Raw genomic sequence first — 23,488 nt, 5'->3', positions numbered from 1 at the left:
ATCCCAAGGACTGTCACTGTCCCTAGTTACTGCTGCAGGCAAACTTGGTAGTAAGACCTGGTCAGTGTGCGTGCAGTGTTTGCAGCTGTGCATCACTCAGATCTCAGAATTTCAGTGGGTACTAAGTTTCTTGTGGTGCCTTTGGGTGGCCAAAGGTGAAGGAGCAAGTTTTGATTCCAAGGATTTCATTAGCAGAAAAGCTTCTGTCTGAGATAACAGAGTCATTCTGGTTCAAAAATCTGTATCTTTCTTGAGCTTTGCAAGAGTATTTATTGTGATGTGAACAAAATATGTTTTTTTCAAGTATTGGAATTTTGCCTTTTCATATGTATTTGCTTTGGCTGTAGCTTCTTATTTTATAAATCTTTAGACTCTAAGTAGAACTCAAATTGAATTCTCTGTGAAGTGATAAGAATTGCCTCTCCTATCAAAGAGTTTAATCCTCTTTTTAAAAAAAACTTTATCCATTTTCACAAGTGCTAAAAGACAGATCTGAAGTTGTCTTGTATGCCAGCTGAGCCCTGAGTTGTTTGAGGCCTACCCTGAGTCTGATACATGGATTGATGTTTCTCTTGCTTCGTGAATGTGGAATCAAAGTTCTAAGACACTGAACGTGTGTAATACAGCTGAAAAGAGATTCTCTAAGCGCTATTATATTTAGTGTCGTAGAATAAGTGTTTGTTGTGTTAAATATATAGCTGTAAAGAAGGTTGAGTTTTACCTGAATTCTTTTTGAAATTTTAGTAGTGAGACCTACAAATCATGATCCTCCATTCCATTACATATTTTTGTGATACGGTGCTGCACACACGCAGCTTTTTTTCAGGATGTATTTAATGCATTACTGTTGAAGGTGAGCTTCTATAAGTGATGTTTAAAATCTGTCCCTTTTTGCACCTGTGGGCTCTCATGTTTATGTACTTTGGCTGGTAAGGGCAGTAACTTTCCCCTTCCTCTTCCCTGGCATTCCTTTGCTGTTGTTATCTCCTTTCTGTCCTCACTGTCTTTTTCCCATATCCTCCTTTAGAAGTTTAGAACTTGTAAAAGAACTGCATGTGTCAAGAAAAATAGGCAAAAAGTTGTTTAAATCAAAATATAGCCATTGCCTTCCCTACTTCCTTTTTCTTCTTCGTTACCCATTCCAGTTACGAAACTGTTACGCAGATTCTTACGAAACAGAACAAAAATATTTCTTAAAGAAAACAGAATTTGAAAGGAATGGAATTCATTATTATTATTCTTACAGTTCCTGTAGGTTTTTTCAAGTCCTGGGTTTTTCTGAACAGTTGTGGTAAATAGAAGAATTTTAGAAGTATTTTTTTTGCCCTCGAAGCACTCTAGTGTTAAACGTATTTCTGACTGCCAGTCACGTTTACGTAGATCAAGGCCTATGTTACAGCCATGTTTCTCAAATGTGGTGTTTTTCAGATCAGCAGCTAAAAATGGCACTTGGACACCACGAAACTGATGAGGTTCTGAGAGTTACTGCTGAGCAGGTATGTGAACTCAGGGATGGAAGTAGTAAGAATTTTTTGATGAGGATTTGTGATAAACAGCTTTGCAAATATGGAGCACAGCCCGCTTCAGTGTTGTCTGGCCCTGTTTTGGATCCATCATACAATGCAGCAACAGCAAAACAAAACTGCCCTAGCTGTGAATTAGGGTATTTTGGGTGCATTTTTAAATGTTTTATCCCTGAAAGAGCACTTGATTTGTAATTTAGTAGACCTTCTCACTTTTATAGACTTCCCTTTCCTAAGAGATTGGTCTCGTGTTGACGTAACCATAAGCCTGTCTGAAAGCTTGTGCAGAAGCTAGGGCTTCAGCACTTTCCTGATGATGAGATGCATGGAAATGAACCAAGCACTTACACAAACCTATGATTGTTCTTTTAAGATTGAGCTGATTTTTCCTCAGATGCAATTACGCTTTAGATCAGAACATCTCCAGGGGGAAAAAAAAAAAATCATTATTTTTTCATATTGAGCCAGCACTCAAGGGTTTTTGAAAATAAAGCTGAAAGTGATTCTGTGGCATATGGTGTACAGATTACAGACAGTTTTGGGCTTCATATAAAAGTTGAAAACTCTGTACAGTTATATGCAAGTACTAATAAGTAAATTATTCCATTACAGGAACATGCCCTTGGTGGTGATGGCACATCAGGATCCAGGATGACAGACCAAAGGTAACTGATTCCAAGTGATAAGTGGGAATACTGCAGTGTATTTGAAGGAAATTGTCATATGCTCATAGGAGTGTAAATATCCAGGTGAACCAGCTCTTGTGTGTGCGTGTGTCTGTAGAGGTGTTACTGTAAAAGTTGTTTTTAGGTGGTATTGTGTTTATTCAGTAACTTAAATTACTGACTTTGCTTCCACAATCTGTAAAATAAAGGATGAGAGATGAATGAAGGAATTCTCTAGTCTAAATTTTGAGAGAATAAACAGAAGTTCTGGTAAGATTGTACTGATCTAGGTAACACAGGCAGCTGCTGTCTGTTGAGATCGGGGGATGTTTTTAAAAAAAAATTTTTGACACTCTTAAACTAACAGTTGTCTAATCAGTAAATGGTTTCATGATCACTGTAATTTCCTCTAACAAAAATAACCTAGTTTTTCTTGTTAGCTTTTAATATAGAATTTTCAGAGAATTGCTATCAATTATGAAAATATTAGGAGGGAAAAAGTATAGAAGTAGAACTACAGTGTTCTGCATTATTTTATAGGCCACTCTACTATTGTGTGTGAAAGCAGCAATGAAGTCTAGTCTTTTGATATTTGGGATTCTGTGTGAATATATGGAATATTAATGTTGTATTAATGGTCATTTATAATGTCCCATTATATGCTCTGTTGTATAGGACCCTTGCTGTTAATGATCATTATTTAAAAGTAGGGATTAAATTTGTTCATTTGATTCTGGGGAATGTCGAGCTTGGAACTCAAGAAAAGTGACTGTTCTGTTCTGGTCTCTAGACTAAGAATTCTTTAAAACTAGTTAATTATCGGAGCATTTCAGCATTTACAAAACTCATTCTAATCATGTTTTTCAACATCTTAGCTTGTCAGCTCTAATCACAGAGTATGATAAACACATGGAGGAGATGAAAGAACAGCTGCAGCTTTATCAGGTACAGGCATTCCTAACATTTCAAACTGAATCTTCTTTAGTGGTCTTAATATGTAGGCCACTAGTTTTTGTCATGTTTCACAAAGCTGCTGGACTGCAGGCTGCCTCAAGGGGATGAATGGAGAGTTTTCTGTGAAAAGATTGGGAGATTGTCTGAATTGCAGCAGTGTATTATCGTGGGGGTTGAGGTGGAACGGAGCTGTCCTCCTTTCATCCACACAAAATGAAACTTTTTAGTGCTTCGTGGCAGGACTGAAAAGCAAAGTGATGTAAAGACCTTTGGCATACAGAAAGCAATTTTTACTTGTGATCTACATGCTAAAGTTATTCACTGGTTTTGGTTTCATGCACTTAATTTGTTTGATTTGTCCATCATAAAGATTTTGCAAATAGTCTTCACGCTTGATCAATTTCAGAAAGCAACAGAAGCACTATGGCTTTCTTGCACTAGTAAACAAAACAGCCAGTGTGATTCGTACAACAGGAGTTTCTCCTGAGTTAATTCCTAAACTTTTCTCAAATGCTTGCAGTATAAAGGATGAGTTATCTACTCTGCCCCTAAAAACTTGAGTTAATTAAAAATCAATCTGTAAGAGCCATAAAAATTTCAAAAGGTTAAGTTTAATGCCTGTGATAACTTCCAGATGCTGAGGTATAACAGGACTTGGCAGCTGTTAAATTAAAGTGGTATCCTATGACTTGCCTTTAAAAAGCAGTTGACTTTCATTTACTGTATTGTGCTGAATTTAATTGTTCATCTTTTATAGTATCAGTCAGAAATACAGGATGAAAGTGTTACCAGAGCTTGTGTAACTTAAATGAGTGCTTACTCTTGCATGTCTTTGTGTCAGGCACAAATGAGTGAGATGAAGCTAAAATTGGAAGAAATCACCAAGGAAAATGAAAGGTAAATAATTGCACTGCCATGTTACTACTACTGTTTCTCATGATTTCTAGACATTAAAAAGTTTTTTTTCTAGGACCTTAAAATCTTCAACTGCTAAGTAATGTTAGAGTCTTTCAGTGCTTAATATAGATTGCAGCACTAGATATAGGAGATTTTACCATGTCACTAAAAGAACTAGATGTGAAACTATTCCAAACTGTCCATTGTGTTTATAGAACATAACGGAATAGATTTAAATTTGACTTAGAAGGAAGTAGAATGTACAGGTGCAAGGTACAGTGTATTTCATTTGTTTAAAAAATCCCTGTTAAAGAAATACTTTGCTGAACTTAATTCTTTGAATTTCAGGCTGCATGCAGAGTTGAAAGAGTCTCTTGAGAAGCAACTGGAGGCTCTTCCTTTCATGCATCTGGAAACTGGTATTCCTGCAGATGAAGGCATAGTGAGAACCCTTCAAGAACAACTACGGCTGGCAAAGCAAGTGTGTGAGATTAAACATTTACATTGTTTTATTTCTCTTGTTATGCCTCGGCTGATTAGGGAAGGCTTTTATTTCTTGATTCAGAAATTATGTGTTTGGAGTTCCTTAAGGCTGTTTTGAGCCCTTCTTGAACTTAAAAGACCCGAAGAAACTTCTTTCCTAGATTCATGAAATAATTTTTTAGTATTGATTTGTGTTAGTAATTTTACCTAGTTGACTGGATCCTTATGTTGAGTTCTTGATCACCAACTCAATGAAATATTTTCTTCAATTCATGCTTTTTGTAGTAGCTTGTCATTGTAATCAAAACTATTGTGAAGTGATATGAGGAAGAAAGTGTACGTGGGATACAGCAAATAATATCTAAATCTGAAAATATAAGCAAATTTTTTCAGCTTATTACAATATATCAATCTTGTTTTGTATGATTAAGTTGAACTCGACAGCTGAATTTTGGTATTTGAATATTATCTCAACTGTAGGTCTACCTTAAAGACCTGTAAAAAAGCTTGAGCTCTTCAAAAAAAAATTAAAAAGCAGAAAACTTGCAATTTACTTGTAAGCAGAGTTTGAACTTCCAAGCATCTGTTTCTCTGCGCCTGAGTTTGGCATTTTCTCTGTGTAATTAAAATATGTGCAGAGAAAAGCATAAGTAATGGCACTTTGTCAAAATAGAAGTTAAGGCCTGTCTTTTTAGAGAATGATAGAGGAAGATAAGTGTGCTATAATAGAATGTTATTCTGTAACTCAGGAAAAAGACCAAGCAGTTGACCGCTGGCAGACGTTGCTACAGGAGCACGATCGACTTCAGCAGCAGTACCAGGAGCGCCTGACTGAAACGCAGCTTCTTGTGGCTGAAAGGAAAAAGCAGAATGTAATTTTCATTCATTTTTGTTCATTTTTAGTTTTTTCCGTGTGTGTATATATATATGCACAAAATATGCATGTGCATATTAATAATCCTGTGTTTGAATTGAATGGTCAGAAATCTTCAGTGCAGTAAAACATCTGAAAAAGTTGCTTAAGATTTCTGAATTCTGAGGGGAAAGTCTTTCATCTGTTCTCTTGTTTGAATAGTTAGAAAAGTAGTCTCCATTTCCTGCTGTTACTCAGTAAAGAAGCATGTGTAAACAGTTGAAAAATCAAGTTCTCTAGTATTTGTCTAATGCTAGCTTGTGTTTAGCAGCCTGGTTCTCTTCTGCTGTGCCTGGGGAAGGCCTTTCAGGAAATTCTTAGAAAAGCTGCTCTGCTCTGGTGAGCTATGTATAGATGCTCAGTGTGTGAAGAACTAATAGAAACTTGGTGCCTGCATGTACCTTGCTGCATGTATTTCTAGGCCTGTAAAGAGAACCTGAAAATTATTTTAATATTTCATCTCTGTTTTTGAACACATTTGACTTATGGGCACAGTTACAGCTCGCCTCAAATATTTTCTTACTGATTTTTGGGTTTTTGTGGTATTAATTTCACCTTAGTGATGTGATCTTTTCTGAGAAACAGGGTCAGTGTTTGTGCAGCTGTTGTACTCTGTCAAGTTTCATAATTATTTCAAGGAATAGTTAAGAGGACTCTTACCTTTGTGTAGTTCCAGCTTTCTGCACCTGTTTCTTCTATTAGATTATTTCTTGTGTTGTATTGTAGTTACTAATAACATACTCAAACAGTAGAGTACAGAGAGTCACTGGTAGCTGTGGGAGGGTTTCGGGCTGCCAGATTCCATTTTTATTAGTAACTAAATCTTGGGTGGATATTAATGCCACTGTGACAAGAACAAGGTTAAACAGCCTTTTATTCTTAAATGCTACTGGTCTCCCAGAGAAAACAGCTCTTCAGTATTTTAGGTTTGGCTTTCAGTGAAGGAGCAGCAAAGAACTGTCAGAGCTAAACAGAAATAGGTAAGATCAAGTAGAATTAGAATTGATGGAAGGCAAGGAGGAGAGAGGCTGTCATAAGGACTGGATGTAGTTGGTAAGAGAGGAGCAGGGATAGGTTTCTAGCATATCCTTGGCCTTGAGACTGTTAGATAGCACCATTAGAAGGTGTTTCATCTCAGGGACTTCAGTCCTCTCTCTGCTCTGAAGGCACCTGGCATGCTGCAGATGGTTTTTCTGGGTTATCCTAGTTCTCCTAGGATGATAGACATTCAGGGACTCAAGAGCTTAACTGAGCCCTTTTTTTTTTTGGATGGACACAAGACATCCTGTATGGCAAAGAGCAAATTAAAATGTCCATAACAGGCATTTTTGAATTAAGGGGTACATGTCTGCTACTTTGCTTAGCAAAAATGCTTGTAGCAGCCTCACAGTCTGTGTGGCTCTTCAAGGGCACTGCTCATCTGTACTTTCATGTTTTGATAGTAAGTGCATGTGACTTTTGGAAGGAGGCAGTTGCAAATGTTTTCAGTTGACTCTGAAGCTTTCTCATTGTGCACTCTTTATGATTATAATTATTATAAGAAACTCTGAATTCTCTTTTTAGGATCAACTGACTAGCTTTCAGCAGTTGACTCGGCAACTGCACATGGCCAAGGAGAAGATAGAGTTGGTGAGTAAAACCTTCTGAGCAGTGAACTAGAATTTATTTTCCTCCTTGACCCCCCCAAAGTAAAAAACCAAAGCAAAAAGTCCTTCATACATACATGGTTGAAAAAGAAATTATGCCAATCAAATTTGCAAACTTCTCCAGCAACCAGAAAGTAGTGATATCTTTATTCCTGAACTCCAAACACCAGATCAAGGTGATTGAGAGGTCAGCTTTTAATTTTATGTGAGCTCTTTTATAATTCAGTGGTAAGCTGACACTCAGAATTATAGTGTGTGATTAGTGTACTTCACACGTTCAAAAACGTCTTCACAAAGGAAACTTTTTTTTTAATTATGCCCTCTTGGATATGCTACCTCTGGCACATGTTTATCCATTCCTACTTTGGTACTGCTGTCTTCAGTGTCTTTGTCCTTTTTGCACATTTTTCTGAGCTCTAATAATCTTCCAATGCTTTATTCACATCCTTAGACTGTGAAGCTTTTTAGTCACTAAGCTTTAGCCTAAGACTTCCAAAACTGACAAACAGTTTTAGGAGAAACTGTCAGGTAGTTTTTTGTAGAAAAATTGAGGTGCAGGAGGGGGTGAAGTTTTTAAGTTTTTGATTGAGCAGCTTTGTTTTTGAAAGTTATGATTCCTGTATCATTTTTTTTGAGTGTTTTATTTTGAATAATGGCAGTGCAAAAAGACTCATAACCTACTCCAGCAGCCTACTCTTTTGTTTTTATCACTGGAACCTTTTTTCCTCACATCAGAGGAAAGAGTTAAGACAGTATTTAAGATAAAGATAATCCATTTGTTTGCATGTTCCAAAAAACATTTGGTGCCATCTGTTACCAAAGGCATAAAGATGTCATGGGATAAAGCATCAAGCCCTTTTTTGAACTAACAAACTGAAAAATAGGAAGAGACACATTAATTAGCCACGTTTTTTATTGTGGTAAAACAGCTGTGTTTCCTGGGTGTGCTCAGGTTGGAATTGTTCAGCATATTTATGCATGTTCTGGAAATGAGATTCAGTATTGAAGCAGCAGTGTTCACTGCTGATATTAAAAAACTGATGTGAACTGCAGAAATCTGCAGAAAGATCTTGTTGATTATCTGAGTTAATTTTATCTGACATTTTGTTGATATTAATAAAACCAAAATGTTAACTGTGGGCAAGATGGGGTTTTTGCTTTGGGTACTCCATGATGGTCTTGAAATGGACTGTTACCACCCAGAAAAGATATTTTAGAAGTAGGAAGTGCCTGAAAACAATTCTTAGCAACAGTCAAAAAAGCAAGAAGAACATAACAATTAATAGGAGAGAGGGGGGGAAAAGGAGAATATTGTGCCTTTTGAATGCTGCCTGCCATTGTGGTCATCTTTAATATCTCAGTGTAAGGTATATGTGAACTTTAGAAAAGGCTAGTTTTCATAAAAGTAGGAAATTATTCTTAAATAGGAAGACAGTGGAACGAGAATTACACCTCCAGTACTGTGGCTTGCATAGAAAAGAAGGAAGGATGAGCAATTGCTCGTCGTCCCTTGTCCCTAAAACACAGGAAGTCTTTGCAGCAGTGCGTGGTCTACTGTGTCACAAGGGATTCCAGACTCCTAAACTAGATGGAAGTGCAAATGACAGGTCTCAGCTACTACAGTTACTGTCTCATGAAGTTCTTACATTACCAAGGTATGGGGAAAGAAGGGGAGGAGCATCTCTCTGCTTTCACCTTTATAAAGTACTCTTCATAAACCTTGGCACTTGAAGACCAGCTACAGCATTAAATAGACCTTACTGGCTGATTTTATGGTACAATATTCTGTGGAAATGTCCTGTAATAATTCTGAATGTATAAGATTTTCAATACTGTAATGAACATGTTGCAAATATCTCTTTTTTTGCAGACCAATCAGCAGTTTTTGAAAACTGTGACAGAACAAAATGTGGAACTAGAGCAGCTACGAAAACAACTGAGGTATAAACCAGAAAGATTAAAAAAAAAATTAATATCTTTTCTATAGCTTTTCCTAACCTGCTGCTGTGTCATGGGCCTTGTTTGTGCTGCAAGCTAATTTCATCCTCGTAGTTACAATGGTTTCAGTAACTGTCTGTGAAGCTTGTTGGACATCATTAGTGTTATGGTAACATATGTCCAGTTAGTGTTATTCCGTTCAGCTTTTCCCTGAAATAGTCCACATTTGACCTTTGATTTAAAAGGAAGAAAAAGTGTCATTATCACAGCACAATTGATTCTGAAGATAGGCTTTCATTAGAATACAGTTTGCTCAAAAGCCAGTTACATGGTTGCTCATCACAGTTCTGAAATTTGAATGTTCAAACAAGCTTCCAATTTTTAATAATTTTAATAAAATTTGCTTTCACTCCATATCAATAAAGAGCTCTAAACCACAGGTTCTGTGGAAGTTAAAGGCAAAAGAAGTGTTAATTACACCTGGAGTATATCAAGGAAAAGACTAAATAATATCTGTGACACAATTTCGTGATGATTTGTGTTTACAGCTGAAGTCTATTCAATGCCAGTTTACTGTGTCTGTTCTCTCTTCTAACTAGTGATGGTTGAGGTCAAATTAAAATTTTTTTTCATTCAACAGTGGATTTATGGATTGAGGTAAAACAAGAAATTCAGTCATTATCTGTCTGTAATTACAGGCACTGATTATGCTCACTTCCTTCTCAGATCAGCCTAAAGTCCTTGCACACCTGAAAACTCTGCTGGGTTTTACTCCCAAAGTTAATAGGAGCAGCTCTGTCTAGCCCTAAAAAGTGCTGCAGTGGTTCTCCAAGAAGTCTGGAATATTTTCACCAGTTGCTTCTGGTAAACATGAAGACATAGTCTGCATAGATTATATAGGATATAGTGCAGACAGTTCTAATCCTTTTGGATGTTTTTAATAGTTTTACATGATTTATGGTAATAGAGTGCTACGTCAGGTATGCAAAAGTAGATTGAAAAAAACCAACTCGTGTGTTGTAGAATTTAGGTTTAAATTAGGTTTGTATGGCCTGGATAAAACACACAAATTAAGAAACTTGGCGTTGCTAGGGCATGGATCTGCATTTCAGAATCTTAAAGCTCTCAAACAGAGATAACTTGCTGAGATGAGGTTAAAGATAGATTGCATAGTGTAGAATAAAAGCTTCTTTACAATCAATTTGTTGCATTTGCATGCATCTGAATTCAGTCTGAATCTGAATTTGGTGTTCAAATGCATTTTTAATACTTAAGGTGCTCTTATTTTTTTATGATGTCTTTATGTTTTTCTTATTTTTCCCTTCTTACGCTGCCTTTTGGGTTTTTCTTGTTTTACAACACTTAAAATATTTGGCAGGAGGCAATTTAGCGTCCTCCTGAATTTACAGTACTTCTTGTAGGAGAAAGATGCAACGTTTCAGATGGAGAAGGGTCAAAGTTTTGGACCTGCACTGAAGACCCTGTGTTTAGAAATAATGGTTTTATTGTAGATTTTGCTTGTTAAAGAAATTGTAACCAAATTAACTTTTTCAATTAATTGGGCTGAAGTGAAGTATTTGCTGTAAAATTGCTTGGATTATGTATATTTTGCTTAAGATTTTCGTGTATGTACAGTATTGACTTTTATGCCCTTAATTCAAAACCATTATTTCTATAAGAAATTTTTGTTTGAAGTTGATTGTTAGAAGTATTAAATATTTTCTAGGTTTTTTCATGACTATTGGTGCTGCAGTTTGCATGAGCTAATGTAATACATGTTTGCTCTCTTCTAACTTTATCATAGAGTCAGTCATTGGTTTTTAAATTTAGCCTAATAATTGGGTTACACCCCAGGTGAAGGCTCTCTGTGTCTTTCTGTTCCCAAGTCAGAGGAGGAGGAGGGTTGCTTTTTTCAGCAGACTTTTCTACTGAGGATGAAGAACCACTAGTCATTAACATGATTCACTAAGAATTCCTTTCTTTTTTTCTTCCTCTTCTCCTTCAGCCCACAAAAATTACTCAGATTACAAAGCACATCAGCTAAATTCTTTAGAAGTGTATAATGATTTTTTAAATTCCTAGTCCTGTTGCTCTAAAAAGTGAAATCTAATTCTGCAAAAGACTTCTCTGCTGCATATCTGTGACTAATTATACTTGTTATTGAATCACTTGAAGTTTTTGATTGCCTAGTCCTCCTCCTTTAATCAAATGCATACACCTTCCTCCTAACCTGTCTTTAAGAAGTCATTTCCGCAGGACTTTGGAATTTGGTATTCCTCTCTCTCTCTGCCACACAGTGAGAAGGAGAAGGGGGAAACCTCTTCTGCCCTGTAAGAGCAATATTGTGAAGTCTTTCTGCCCTTCACAGCTGTTCCAACAAAGTTTTAATGGGCCCTTTTTTTCCTTCTATAATACTTGTTTTCTTGATATACAGGCAAGCCAAAATTGATGGACAGGCAGCAAATGCAAAGCTTGAAGAAATGACAACATTGAAAGAGAAGCTTCAGAGCCAATTGGACAGAAAGGTATTGTAGAGAAAGAAATAATTTGTTGCAGTTGAATGGACAGTCATTTTCTGAATGCTGACATTAAATTAACTGCAAGTTGTTATCTAGCTTGTTTTATGTAAGTATATCTTTATTTTGTTCAGGGTAGCTCAAACCATGTCTGGATAATACTTTGGTTCTTTCCAGGAAGAAGACAGGATATCTGCCCAGGAGAGAGAAACAGCATCTGACAAACGCTTGCAGCAAATGCAGTCTAGTATGAAACAATTGGAAATAAGGTAAAGAGAGCTCATGGTGTGTTACCAACAAACAAGACACATGCAAAAATTATGCCTTGGCTCTACCAAAATAGAGGGGTTGTCTGTCTTTGTATGTGTTTGTGGCAAACATGTTAGGAAATAACAAAGAGATGGTTTTGATGATCCCTCTGAGGCTCTCTTGTCCTTTCTTGTGCCTGCCAATACTGACAACCATAGTTAAACAATAAGAATTCCTGAGCTGTTGTGAAATTACCAGTGGTTTTCTGTCTCTAATACTATAGCTGCAACTTCATTGCCCGCATCCAATTATTCCATTTCCTTCACAGAGGAAAACTTTATTTCTTCTGGGGCTGTTCTATTCTGGTTTAATATAGAGCATTTTTAGTGATGTATCCCAGGGTATCACTGGGATTCTTCTAAGGATCTTCTGAGATTAGGTATCTGAGTTAACTCCTTTAATTCTGTTTCTTTCTAGGACTTGATTTACCATCAAACTCAAAATACTCTGTCCAAAAACAAGCTGAAAACAATGCAGTTTGGACAATTTATGAGCAGATACTTCCTAATAGCTCAGTTTGAATGGATCAGTGTCTTAATTAACCATCACATCGTTAAATTTCTACTGTCTTGTAGATTGTGTGTTACTGTTCAAGATGCTGAACGGCTGAGAACAGAAAGAGTAGCCCTGGAGGAACAGATCAGAGAGCTTCAGGCCAAGTCTGCCAATCTAGAAAGTGAGAGGTATGATGCTGTTGTAAAAGTCCAAGATTGCATACAGCTCTTGGAAGAAGCTAACCTGGAAAAAAGTCAGGTAAGTCATTGGATGAAGGTATTACCTAGAAATTAGGGTGTTTAGGATACACAAACTAGCTTCTTTTATGTCTGCTGTGCTAAAATTAGTTGTGCATAGAGAGCAAACTGGGATGTGACCACACATCACTCAGACTTGTCATACAGTATAAACTTCAAAGCATATGTTGAGTGCCTGGACAAAGGTGATCTGAGGGATACCACTGTACCTAAACATGAATCTTCCAAAGTTTTTGACAAGAGTTCAGGGTCTCTTACCAAGTACTTACAAACAAATTGGTGGCTTCAGAATAAAAAGGAAGGTTCTGTTATGAATTTGTAACTGTTCCCAACAAGACATAGGAAACAAAATAAGTGCAGTCACCAACAAAGAAATCTAGACATGTGGAGAGGCCTTAAAAGAAACTTTTATGTACAATGTGTGATTAAACTATCATAGAATAATGTTGATGCCAAAAATAGAGATACGAATATATGGCTCAAGGAGCCAAAACAAAGCAGATAGTTCTTAATTTACTGCTCTGGCTAACATCCTGAATTTTTCAAGCTGGGAAGAAAATTTAATGAACAAAGGGAAAAAAATGTTCTATTAATGAACAGAAGAAAAAAATGCACATTAATATACATATCTGTTAACATGTTGTGTTTTAAATTGTCTTCTCCCTGCTCTGTAGAAGATGGAGGTGGAAATTACAATAACACTTCATCTGTTCACATTATAAAGCACACGAAGCTAAGCTTATAAACAGACATCTGAAGAATTTTGAGAGTAGTTTGAGTAATAAAAAACAAAGTTGAATTGTATGGGAGCAGTACAAGAGAGCATGGCCAATGAAATGGCGTGTTACTGCCTGGAGTGAGTAACCTTCCATGGGCTTAGTTTATTTCATCCATTAGGGGCTTTTTTACGTCCTTCTCCCTTTATGCATATACACATTCTCTGTGTGCCACCTAGGATTCTTGGTAGGTGAGATCAAAAATCCTGTATTCTGTAATCTTTTCTCCTGTTACACTGTAAAATCAGTAGCTTTTTACATCCCCCACAGGAAGGGTTCCTTGCTACACTTTTTTCTGTAATTCTCACGATTCACTGTTACCCAGCATGAGAGTGTCTGCATGCATGTTCCTTAGCTACTTATAAATCTTTATTGCTTTACTTTCAGTTTTCTGGGAGATGAGTAATTTAATATAAAATGCTTGGCTATATGTAGGAGTGTGTGTGTCTAAAGGTATTCCGTTTCCTAAGAGAGACCTTTCTTATTAGACATCCTGGCCCCAGATAGAACACTGGAGAGTAGTTTTACCTTTTGCTCTGGATTCCTGTGCTTTCTTCTGTATAATTCCATGCTCAGCCAAAATCTCCCCATCCCAACAGAAAAAGGCATCTACTGTCACTAACTCTTTGTGTGGTTCTGATTTACAAGAATGTGCATTTAGTACAACATGTTTTCACTGTTCTTGTTTTCTTGTTGAGTCTCAGTGTCAGCTACTCCAAAGTAAAAAGGAAAAAAAGGTGTCTTTTGAGCAGTATGGGTTTTTCTATTGGTGCTCCTAGTATCACACTGAAATATCAGTCGTATTTCATTTTGTTATTTTTCTTCTAGGCATTCTTTGAGGAGAAACAAAAGGAAGAAGAAATCAAAAAACTGCAGGATGAAATGTCTCAACTTGCAGAAAGCACTGCTGCAAGAATTAGAAAGGAAGTAAGTTACTATCTTTAGAAAGAATAGGAAGATTTTTTGGTTTTCCTCAGAGTGCAAAGCTACTACTGGTGCACAGTCATCATGACCAGTTTTCTTACAAGAGTTTGGATAATATAAGTGGCAAAGCAGCCTGCTGATAGCACCATACTCTTCAGCATTTATTGTCTAGACGTGTATCCTAAACAAGAACCAAAACTTTTGATGTCTCTGCAGACACTGGTATGGAGAGGGCTGCACTGTGAAGATATGAATGACACTTGTTGTGGTGTCTTCATTTGTGCGTTTGTGTTTTCTAAACACCCTCAGTTAAAGTAGTATGGATTGATAATAATCATTCCTCTAGCATTTATATCATAAGAGTTTTCAGTTATTGCAGTCCCAGGTATTTTCATGCTTTATATACATGCACCACATATAGACTATATGTGTATATGTGTGTCAAAGAGCAAGATGGAAAAGTAGTTTGTGGGACTAATTTTGTAGTTTTGTTTTGGTTTTGGTCACAGGTAGACACTGCAAAGAAGCAATGTAATGTGCAGGTTTCTCGGCTGACAGAAGAAGTTTCAGCTCTTCAGATGGTATGGAGTTGACTGATAAAAATATTTTCAGTAGCAAAACATTTGAGACTTCTGGGTTTTGCTGATCAAATACTTTCGCTAGAATTTAGTATTTTAGGTCAACTAAATGTGATGAATGAGTAATTGTGTAGGACATTCCTCTGTTACTGTATAGCACATTACATGCTGCATGTCTCCAGAGATGGGTTCACAGGCATTTTGACAGTGAGATCTGTGCTCTAGAAAATATTTCCCATATGATGGCATTTCTTAAGAATCCCTGTTTTTTTCAGAGATACGCTAAACTCAGCCTTCTGTGCTTATCTGTAGTTGTGTGTAGAAATGAAATATATGAAAGCTGATAAACTGTCCTAAGAGAGTCTGTGGATCACAGTCATCATATTTTGAATGAACCAGGAACTTGTAAATAAATACATAAAACATCAATAACTGCATAATAAATCATGCAGGTGACCACAAGAATTCAGTGCTTATGCACCTATTTATGCATGAGTTTTTTTTAAAAAAGGTTTCATTTTACATTGTCTTAGTCTGTGTATTGAGTGATCCTATAGAGAAAATAATGAGCAGGTGAATATAATCAAATGCATCCATGGCAGCAGCAAGAACTGCATTTACACTGGGCAGGGTTTGGCTTCAGCACTTCTTGAATTTTTATTTTGATTTATTCAACCTTATTTTTAAATGACTTTTATAAAAAGGAATGTGGAGAAAAACAGAGTCAAATTGAACGAGCCATTAGAGAAAAGAGAGCAGTGGAAGAAGAACTTGAAAAGGTAAGGCAACTGTTTGTATTTTTACATCACATTTAAGATCTCATTTCAGAAGGAAAAAATACATAGATTTTTCCTGTTTTTCACATGTTTCTCCTATAACTTTCTTATTTTATTTTTGAGTAGATTTTCTTAATTGTAAATTTTCATATATTTACTTCAAGGTTGTTTAGTTGTTTGGGGGTTTTTTTTCTTAATCAAGAGAATGTTTTAAAGCTGCAACACCAAACTGAAAAAGTTCTCTGAAAAGTGTAAACCGCAAAAGAGAGATGTTTAATATAATCCAGAGGAATGCTGGTACATATTCCAGTTAAGATCAACAGACAGAAAACTAAATAAATGTCTGATCAGATCTTTGGAAACTTTTTTTTTCAAGTTGCAGTGACAGTGATAGAAATGCAGTTTTAATTTAAATCATGAGAAAATAGGATGCAATGAGGAGTAAACTTACATATAAGTTTACTCTTCAGGTTTACAGGGAGCACAGAGTGCATGAATCTAACAGTAGACAGCTCGAGCAGCTGCATCAGAAGTATTTACTTGCAGAAGCTGCCAAAGATGACCTTCAGCTGAGTCTGCAGATGATACAAAATAAACTGAAACAACTGGAAATGAAGTAAGTGATGTTACAGATGTTTACAGAAGTAAGAAGAGAAAGCAGTGGAAATTATTTCAGACTTTTCCAATTGTTGAATGTGTGTTAGGGTTTTGTGAAATCTTTTTATTCTGTAGCAGACATAATATCAAGATACCATAATTTTGAAACCCAAGATGGATTTTATCAATTCCGTCATGATAAAATTCTTTGCTGATTTGTGCATAGCTCCCGGTCTATATCCTTTGTCCTTTGGTTCAGGAGTTGTTCAATTCTTCAGCTACAGCCAGACTTTCCTTCTCTTTTAGCTCTGAGGAAGAGAAGTCTCGTTGCCAGGAAGTTATCTCTAAATTGCAAAGCACTCTGGATTCAGAAAGAGAAAAGAGTACCTTTGTTAGTGAACAAAGACTAAAACTTCAGCAAGAGAATGAACAATTGCAAAATGAAATGGATGGTTTGAGAAAACTGGCAGTGGAGGCTCAACAAAGAGCTAAAATAAAGGTATGTTTTATATATATATATATGTATTTTTTTGTAATGTAAGACTAATATTTGCTTAATAAGGCAGCAATTCTAAGAAAAAAGCATTAAATGTTTAAATTAAGATTGAGAGTTTCAATGATGCTTCCTGGTTGCTGCTTAAAAGTAATTTTATTGTTGCATTGTGTGTCCTCAGAATCCATGGGGTAACTCAATCTCTGCTAATTAAATTGTATTTTAATGTGTATTAAATTCTCCGTGATAAGAAGACCCCAGAAGTTCTTTGCTTAAAATAAGATGAATACATTAAGTAATATTGCAATTCCCAATCTTCATTTATTTTTTGTCTCTAATGTGTTAGAAATCTATGTCTGACTTTCTGCCCAGTGTTCCTCTACTTGTCTGTGCACCATGTTGTCAGGGCAGCGTGTAACTAATAAATAATTTAATAGTGGGGCTGTCAAACTTGGGCTCTGTATTTTCTGGACAGAAAAAATTCTTCTCTGTGCTTAATCTTGCAAACAATATTATTGTCTGAAAGCTGGTTTGTTCTTTTTGAACATGTTCCATTAAATGCCCCTGAGCAGACTGCAGGTGGGGTAAGGAATCAGTAGTAACCTCAGTACCACGATTCATGGTACCCTTGGCTTCTGGAGGGGGGAACAGCTTGGACCCTTGATGTGCTTTCTGAATATACAAAGCTGGTACTTTCCCCTCTGCAGTGTAAAGATACCAAAAAAGGGATCTAAGAATCTGGAGCAATGAAGACAACCTCAGTAAGCAGTTTTACAAGGTGTGAATGGGGACCATCTCCAATCTGGCTTCCACTTTGCACTACAAGATAGAGGAAGCTGTCAAATTTTCCAGGAAATCTTGTCCAACTCCAGAACCCTTTGCTTAAACAAAGGATCAGAATCTTGTAACAGATAGGTAGTGGACATGGAGCACAGTATGCATATACTAAATCTTTGTCTGTCTCATATTTAATCAGACAGGCTTCCATTATAGTCACAGATAAGATTCACTGCTTGATTTCATTTCCCTCTGATGTACCAAGGATTTCAGATGCAGTTAAGAAACTCCTAACACATTTAGCTAGATGAAAAAGAAAGAACGTGTTTCTGTGGAGAAAACACCAGGGAGAAGAATAAAGATTACTTACAAAAATAAGCATACACAGCTCATTATCCTTTATTGTCAGTTGTACTATTTGCTTAAATTGGCTTTGGGAACATGTATCTCTGAGTATATAATTAGAAGTTTAATTATTGTATGTTACATGCTTTCAACAAATGTTTATAAATTTTACTCAGGCATTGTAAAACAACTGAAAAAAAAAAAAAGGTGAAGAGTGAGAGATTGAGAGATTTGATTGTACCGGATTTGTGGGGCTTTTTTAGATAAGCACAATGGAGCATGAGCATGCAGTGAAAGAACATGGGTATGAAGCTCGACTCAAGGAGATGGAGGACACCAGTCACAAGTCCACTGCTGAGCTCAGACGTCTCTTAGTGGCTCAGCAAAAAGCAACAAACCGGTGGAAAGAGGAAACAAAAAACCTCACTGAAACTACAGAAGCCAGGATTCGTAATCTGAAGTAAGTGCAGTTTTGTTCCCCTTCTGCAAAGTGTGTTTCAGATATTATTTTGTGTATGGCAGTAGACCTGTGGTGAAAAACCATGAGGAGCAAACCATCCAGAGTCAAAGATGTGCTTGCAGCAAAACCAAGAAGAATGATGTAAACAGAACTCTTGATGCTCTCTGTGAAGTTAGCACTGAAGTAAAAGTTACACTGTTTCATTATCTTGTTGATAATGTGTGAGTTTTTGTAATGACAAAAGGTAAATGGAATATATTACTTTTGACTTTCCCTTTCAAGGTACAGCACACTCAATTTAGAGAATTTTAGCTGTGGATTATGAGAACTTTACCTCTTCAGAAAAACATCAGTTGTGGAGTGAGTCTCCAGACTTCTAAAATAAACTGGACAAAAACCTCGTAGAATGTACATCTCAATGTTCTCTTCTGAGCACTTACTATCATAAATTAAGATAAAAACGGGTTGTGTGATTGTCCTAAGAAAAAATACGGTATACATTTTACTTTTCTTTTAATTCATCCATATTTCTGGGCTGATACTTGTGCTTACAGTACAGAATATAAGAATATTTTCATTTTCACAAGTTTGCCCTTTGCTTCATTTCATTTCTAGGCTCAGGAAACTTTCAGTTAGCTCAAGCAGACTATTAATTTGACATTAAATTAGCCTGGTGGTTTTACAGAACTGCATAGAAATGTACATCCTCAAGATCTCTTCCTCTTCAAAATTGGTTGAAAATTGGAGGAGGTTGACACACTGGTCCACAGTAACTGCTAAACTGCTTGATTTCATAAGTCTCATTTCTTTAAAATTAAAGTGGTTAGAAAGGAATATAACATTGCATTATCTTTCAGTGGGTTTGAGAACAAAAGTTCAGGGTATGCAGCTGTGTTAAACTGATACATTTGAAGCAACCCTTTAATCACTTAAAGTGATGCACTCATGTGGTTCTTTGCTCAGACTGATTTTAGAAGTTGCTTTACTATCATGTTAACATTGAAGCAAAACCTTTCCCTGTTAAAACTGGGAACCTATGAATTCTAGTTGTCATTTCCTTTGGGGTTGTCTTGGGGTTTTTTCATGTTTTATTATTAATGTAAGGCTTTACATATTCTCAGCTTCAATCATATTTCCAGTATCCCATGCAATTTTGGAATTACAGTTTCTGAAGCATAGCTTGGCATTTCTTGGCTGTCAGAATTCCAGTGGTGTGAGTGGAATTAGAACCCAAACCTCTAAACACGAGCCAGGAAAATCTGCCCTGCCACTACTCTTAACCTGGATATCCATCTTTGCAGTGAAGTATGTGCTCATCTTTACTTCCCCTGAGAAACAGTTATAGGGGTTTTTTACCTTATCTGTTCAGATACAGGCTGGCTTTATTTTCCCTTAAAATATATTGCATTTTGCAAAGATTATTATTAAACAGTTCTTTAAAAAAGGAAAAAGTCTCTCTCAGAAGACATCAGTATTGAGCATTTTTGTGAGACACTGGGAGCTGTGCTGATTCACTGACAGTTTTAGAGGTGTTAGCTTCACTGTATGTAATTAGCTGGCTCTTACTGATACTTTTTCAGCATCTTTTGTAAATGCAGTAACTGGAGAAGAAAATTATTTTGCAATGTTCCATGCTAAGGTAAATTTTAGCTCTTAAAATTGTAGCTTATTTTCTGTAAATCAGAATACAAAACTCACAGCTGAGCATCTAGGTTCATCACTAGATCCTGGATGTGGTTCAGCAAGTTCCGATTAAAAGGGAAAAATTGCAGACTTCCAAAATAATTAAAATTGTCTATGAAACAGCTGTTTTCCTTTAAAACCTTTACTGTTCAGTGTTAAAATGTTGTTATAGCAGACCAAAAGATTCAGACTTTATTTATCTGCAGCAAAATGCTGACATAGAAAATACAAGGAAGTCTGCTTTGTGAACCTGGATAAAAAATGGGTAGTAAATTTTGAAAATGTCCCTATTTATGTGACTTCAGTAGATATTTTGGTGCAAGTCTAAAAGCTAAGTCAGTTGCTTTATGATATGATTTGGTGCGTTATGCTTTTTCATACTGTATAAGCTAGAAATAGAAGTCTTTATCAGGCATTTGCTCTACCTGGCAAGGAAGCTGGCAATAGAAACAGGAAGGTTGTCATTTAGACTGACATCAGGAATTTCATGTTAAATCTGTGCAGTGATGCTTTGATACCATGGTGGCAAGTAGTATAACTGAACCTTATCAGTAGTATCTGGAAATTTTAAAACCAGCTTATTTTTCACCTTACATGCATTACCAGACACCCAGTGATGTAGTGCAGAATGCAGTTGGTATGAAAATTAGAATTACGCTGTAGTAGTTATTCAACACAAAAGTCCTTGCTTATATTATAAATGAATAATTATCATATTTATTTTCATCTATCACAATAACATTTTGAGTGCAAGTACAGAGCAACAAATCGCTTCTTACTGTGTTGTGAACTAAAATCAAGTTGCTGATTATTTAAAAAGCAGAATAATTTTGCATCAAATGCACTTATCAGGGAAATGTCAGAACACAAAATGACAGACTGATACTGGTAATAGATTCATTTATCTGTTATTAATTAAAGGCTCTGTTTGAAAGGTCTCTTGAGGCTAATGAAGGAAATGTTCTCGCCAAGCCTCATGCTGGGGTCCAAGAGAAAGGAGGATTCATGTAAATATGTGAGCAAATGCAGAGGTTGTGTTGGTGACATGTAGCAGAATTTCATTTTTTCACAAAAATACAGTTTTTAACTAGAATCATTACTCCTGCAGCATACTAAAGTGTTTTATAGCTGAGTGGCTTTTTAGGAAGTTAGAAACTTCCTAACCAAGTCCTATCCATGTATATGGGGGAGGCATTTAGATTGCATTTCACCAGGAGGTTGCTGTTAGTGCAGCTCTCATAAACACTGACTCAGTGTCCCATTTGTTAGTGTAGGTGTTTCCCATTCCTTTGCCTTAAAGTCATGATGGTTTTCCTGTTCTGTCCTCATTGGTTTCCTTTTCCATGTGAGGGTGTCTGAAACACTTAGGCTTCTTTATTAAACTTACCAGCACCAGCTGCTAACTTCCATTTTCTGTGCTGCTCATTTGTCATGGTCTTAAGTCTGCAGTGGTTTTTTCATGAGGTGTAATCCATATGCACGAAGGAAGCATTAAATAATTGTAAGGAATGAAGCAACATCAGTGAGTGTTAGGGGATTTTTGATCTGAAAAAAAAATTAAGAAGTAAGAGTAAGTTTTTCAACCTGTAATTTTAGATCATGTAATGTAAATAACATAAGAATCCAGTAGATCCGTGAAAAACCTGTAGATAGAAGTGTTGATAAGTAAATTGATACTTCCAGGCTTCATTGAAAATTATTCTGTGCTTTTCTAGACCTTTGGCTCTCATTCAAGTTAAACATGTTGCTGATAAAACTGAACTTGGAATTCAGAACCAGTGCTGAAACGGGAGGCAGTGCATTGAATGCTTGTAGACTAAATTACACCATTTTCTTCATACAAATGTATTACAGTCTTCATTAATGAGAAAAGCCTTCTTCCCTCCAAGCATCTTAAGATGCTGTGTGCATCTTAAGGAGAATTTATTGGTAATAGATCTCATCTTCACCTTGCAGAAGGGCAAGGAGCCAGTTTTGCTTCACTATCCTTGTGCCAGTGAACCCTGAAGGTAACTAAGAAGGTCAGTGCTCCTTGTGACATGGGTCATCATTCCAAATAAAACCTTTGCTCCTGGCAGCATGGCTAACAACTTACTGCTAAGTTTATTCCCTTTATTCCCACAGTGTCTGCTCTGGCAGAGTCAGAAACCAAACTGCTCTGACCTCTGATTGCATCCATTTTAAATGTGCCTTGCATTCTAATGATAGGTACTGACGTGAACTTAGCAAATGTTTACAATTATAAAATAGTAGTAAAATAGTATAAAATGAGTGATCACTGTTAAAAGTTGTAAAAAAAGTCATCTTTCATATTCTTTATGGGGGTTTAATTAGAAAACAGAAGTATAGAAATTTTATAAAACTATCAAATTTATTTCAAAATGTAATTTCTTTCATAACACAAAAAGAGATTTAAGTCTTAGTGAAAAATTTAAGTATTTTATGTTTATCAGTTTAACTGATACTTGAGTTAGTATTTGATTTTTTCCCCTTCCTGCTGTATATGTTGTCCAAGTAATCTAAATCACTGAATCAGAATTAGACTTAATGTTGAAAAAAGCTATTTGGATCTTCAGTGTCATTCTCCACGAGTGGGTGTAGAATTTGGTAAGAACTAGAATCCATGTTACTATTGTTGCTATCCACAGGGTGTAGAGCTTCCAGTTGTAAAGTTGTAGGCTCTAAGATCACTGTCAGTTTGAATGTCCTGAAAATTTAAGGTCATCTGCCTTTGACAGCCGTGGTAAAAATATCAGTATCAAGTGCTTCCAGCTTTTTACATTTCTTGTCTTCATTTGAAAGAATTTACTTTTGAAAGAAATGAGGAAAGCATGCACAAGTTTTTAAAAGCTCTTGCTTTCACTGAAGCACTGTAATCCAGAAGAATGGTTCCTCTGGCCACATTTGGGGGAAGAGGCTGGCTGAGGCTGCTCTTGTTACAGCATCAGTGTAAAGCTCTGTAGTTCTTCAGACTTCAGCTGAGAAGAATAAATGACAGCAGATAGAAAGTGGAATCAGCAACACCAAAGGAACGTTCAGGAAATTTGCAAATTGGAAGGAAACAAACTTCAGTAACAACAGAACAGAGGGTAGAATGAGAAGGGGTGAGAGAGACAGTTCTGACAGCAGAATTCAGGCAAAACCAGATTAACTCAATCTGCCAGCATTTGCTGAAAGAAAATGAAGTGACAGACTGTATGCAAGTTTTAAAAGTAGGGGCAGATGATTCATTTGTTCTGTAAAGCCCACTTTTACAGGTTTGTAGATGAATGCATGAATACAAAAGATGGTTGATCCCATCTCATTGGCATATCAGTATTTTTTGTAGATTTTTATGTCCTTATCCTGAGAAGGAAGAGTTGGGGTAAATAGAGAATTTTGCAGGTAAGCAGATAAACCCTTTCCAGACTCTGCACCAGTGGCCAACACCAAGAGCTTATTTTTGTTGAACACGATTCTGGCTGGAGCAGGGAACAGAAGAAG

At 36.4% G+C, this 23,488-nt stretch overlaps 1 protein-coding gene across 3 annotated transcripts in view; it reads left to right on the top strand.

Annotated features, from left to right (window-relative positions):
* SCLT1 (sodium channel and clathrin linker 1) overlaps positions 1-23,488 on the top strand; it is a gene marked incomplete at its 3' end in the record, with an annotated part of 30,922 nt that overhangs the window by 666 nt on the left and 6,768 nt on the right. For 2 of the 3 annotated variants that reach the window (XM_082281768.1, XM_082281767.1), the window contains exons 2-18: positions 1,429-1,496; positions 2,136-2,188; positions 3,064-3,133; positions 3,984-4,039; positions 4,388-4,520; positions 5,272-5,394; positions 6,999-7,064; positions 8,952-9,022; positions 11,454-11,544; positions 11,713-11,804; positions 12,420-12,597; positions 14,201-14,299; positions 14,806-14,877; positions 15,579-15,653; positions 16,121-16,266; positions 16,554-16,746; positions 18,126-18,322. In XM_082281768.1, the coding sequence (XP_082137894.1) occupies positions 1,443-1,496; positions 2,136-2,188; positions 3,064-3,133; positions 3,984-4,039; positions 4,388-4,520; positions 5,272-5,394; positions 6,999-7,064; positions 8,952-9,022; positions 11,454-11,544; positions 11,713-11,804; positions 12,420-12,597; positions 14,201-14,299; positions 14,806-14,877; positions 15,579-15,653; positions 16,121-16,266; positions 16,554-16,746; positions 18,126-18,322 (1,769 nt within the window). In that variant the 5' untranslated portion in view covers positions 1,429-1,442. Of the gene's footprint in view, positions 1-1,428; positions 1,497-2,135; positions 2,189-3,063; positions 3,134-3,983; positions 4,040-4,387; positions 4,521-5,271; positions 5,395-6,998; positions 7,065-8,951; positions 9,023-11,453; positions 11,545-11,712; positions 11,805-12,419; positions 12,598-14,200; positions 14,300-14,805; positions 14,878-15,578; positions 15,654-16,120; positions 16,267-16,553; positions 16,747-18,125; positions 18,323-21,961; positions 22,027-23,488 lie in introns of all 3 variants that reach the window. The other variant, XR_014226399.1, reaches the window with a different exon arrangement.

The sequence above is a fragment of the Coloeus monedula genome, assembly GCF_965178545.1.
Source record: "Coloeus monedula genome assembly, chromosome: 5".
Taxonomy (NCBI): Eukaryota; Metazoa; Chordata; class Aves; order Passeriformes; family Corvidae; genus Coloeus; species Coloeus monedula.
The sequence above is the reverse complement of the archived record's forward strand: the minus strand, read 5'-3'. Positions and strand labels throughout refer to the sequence as shown.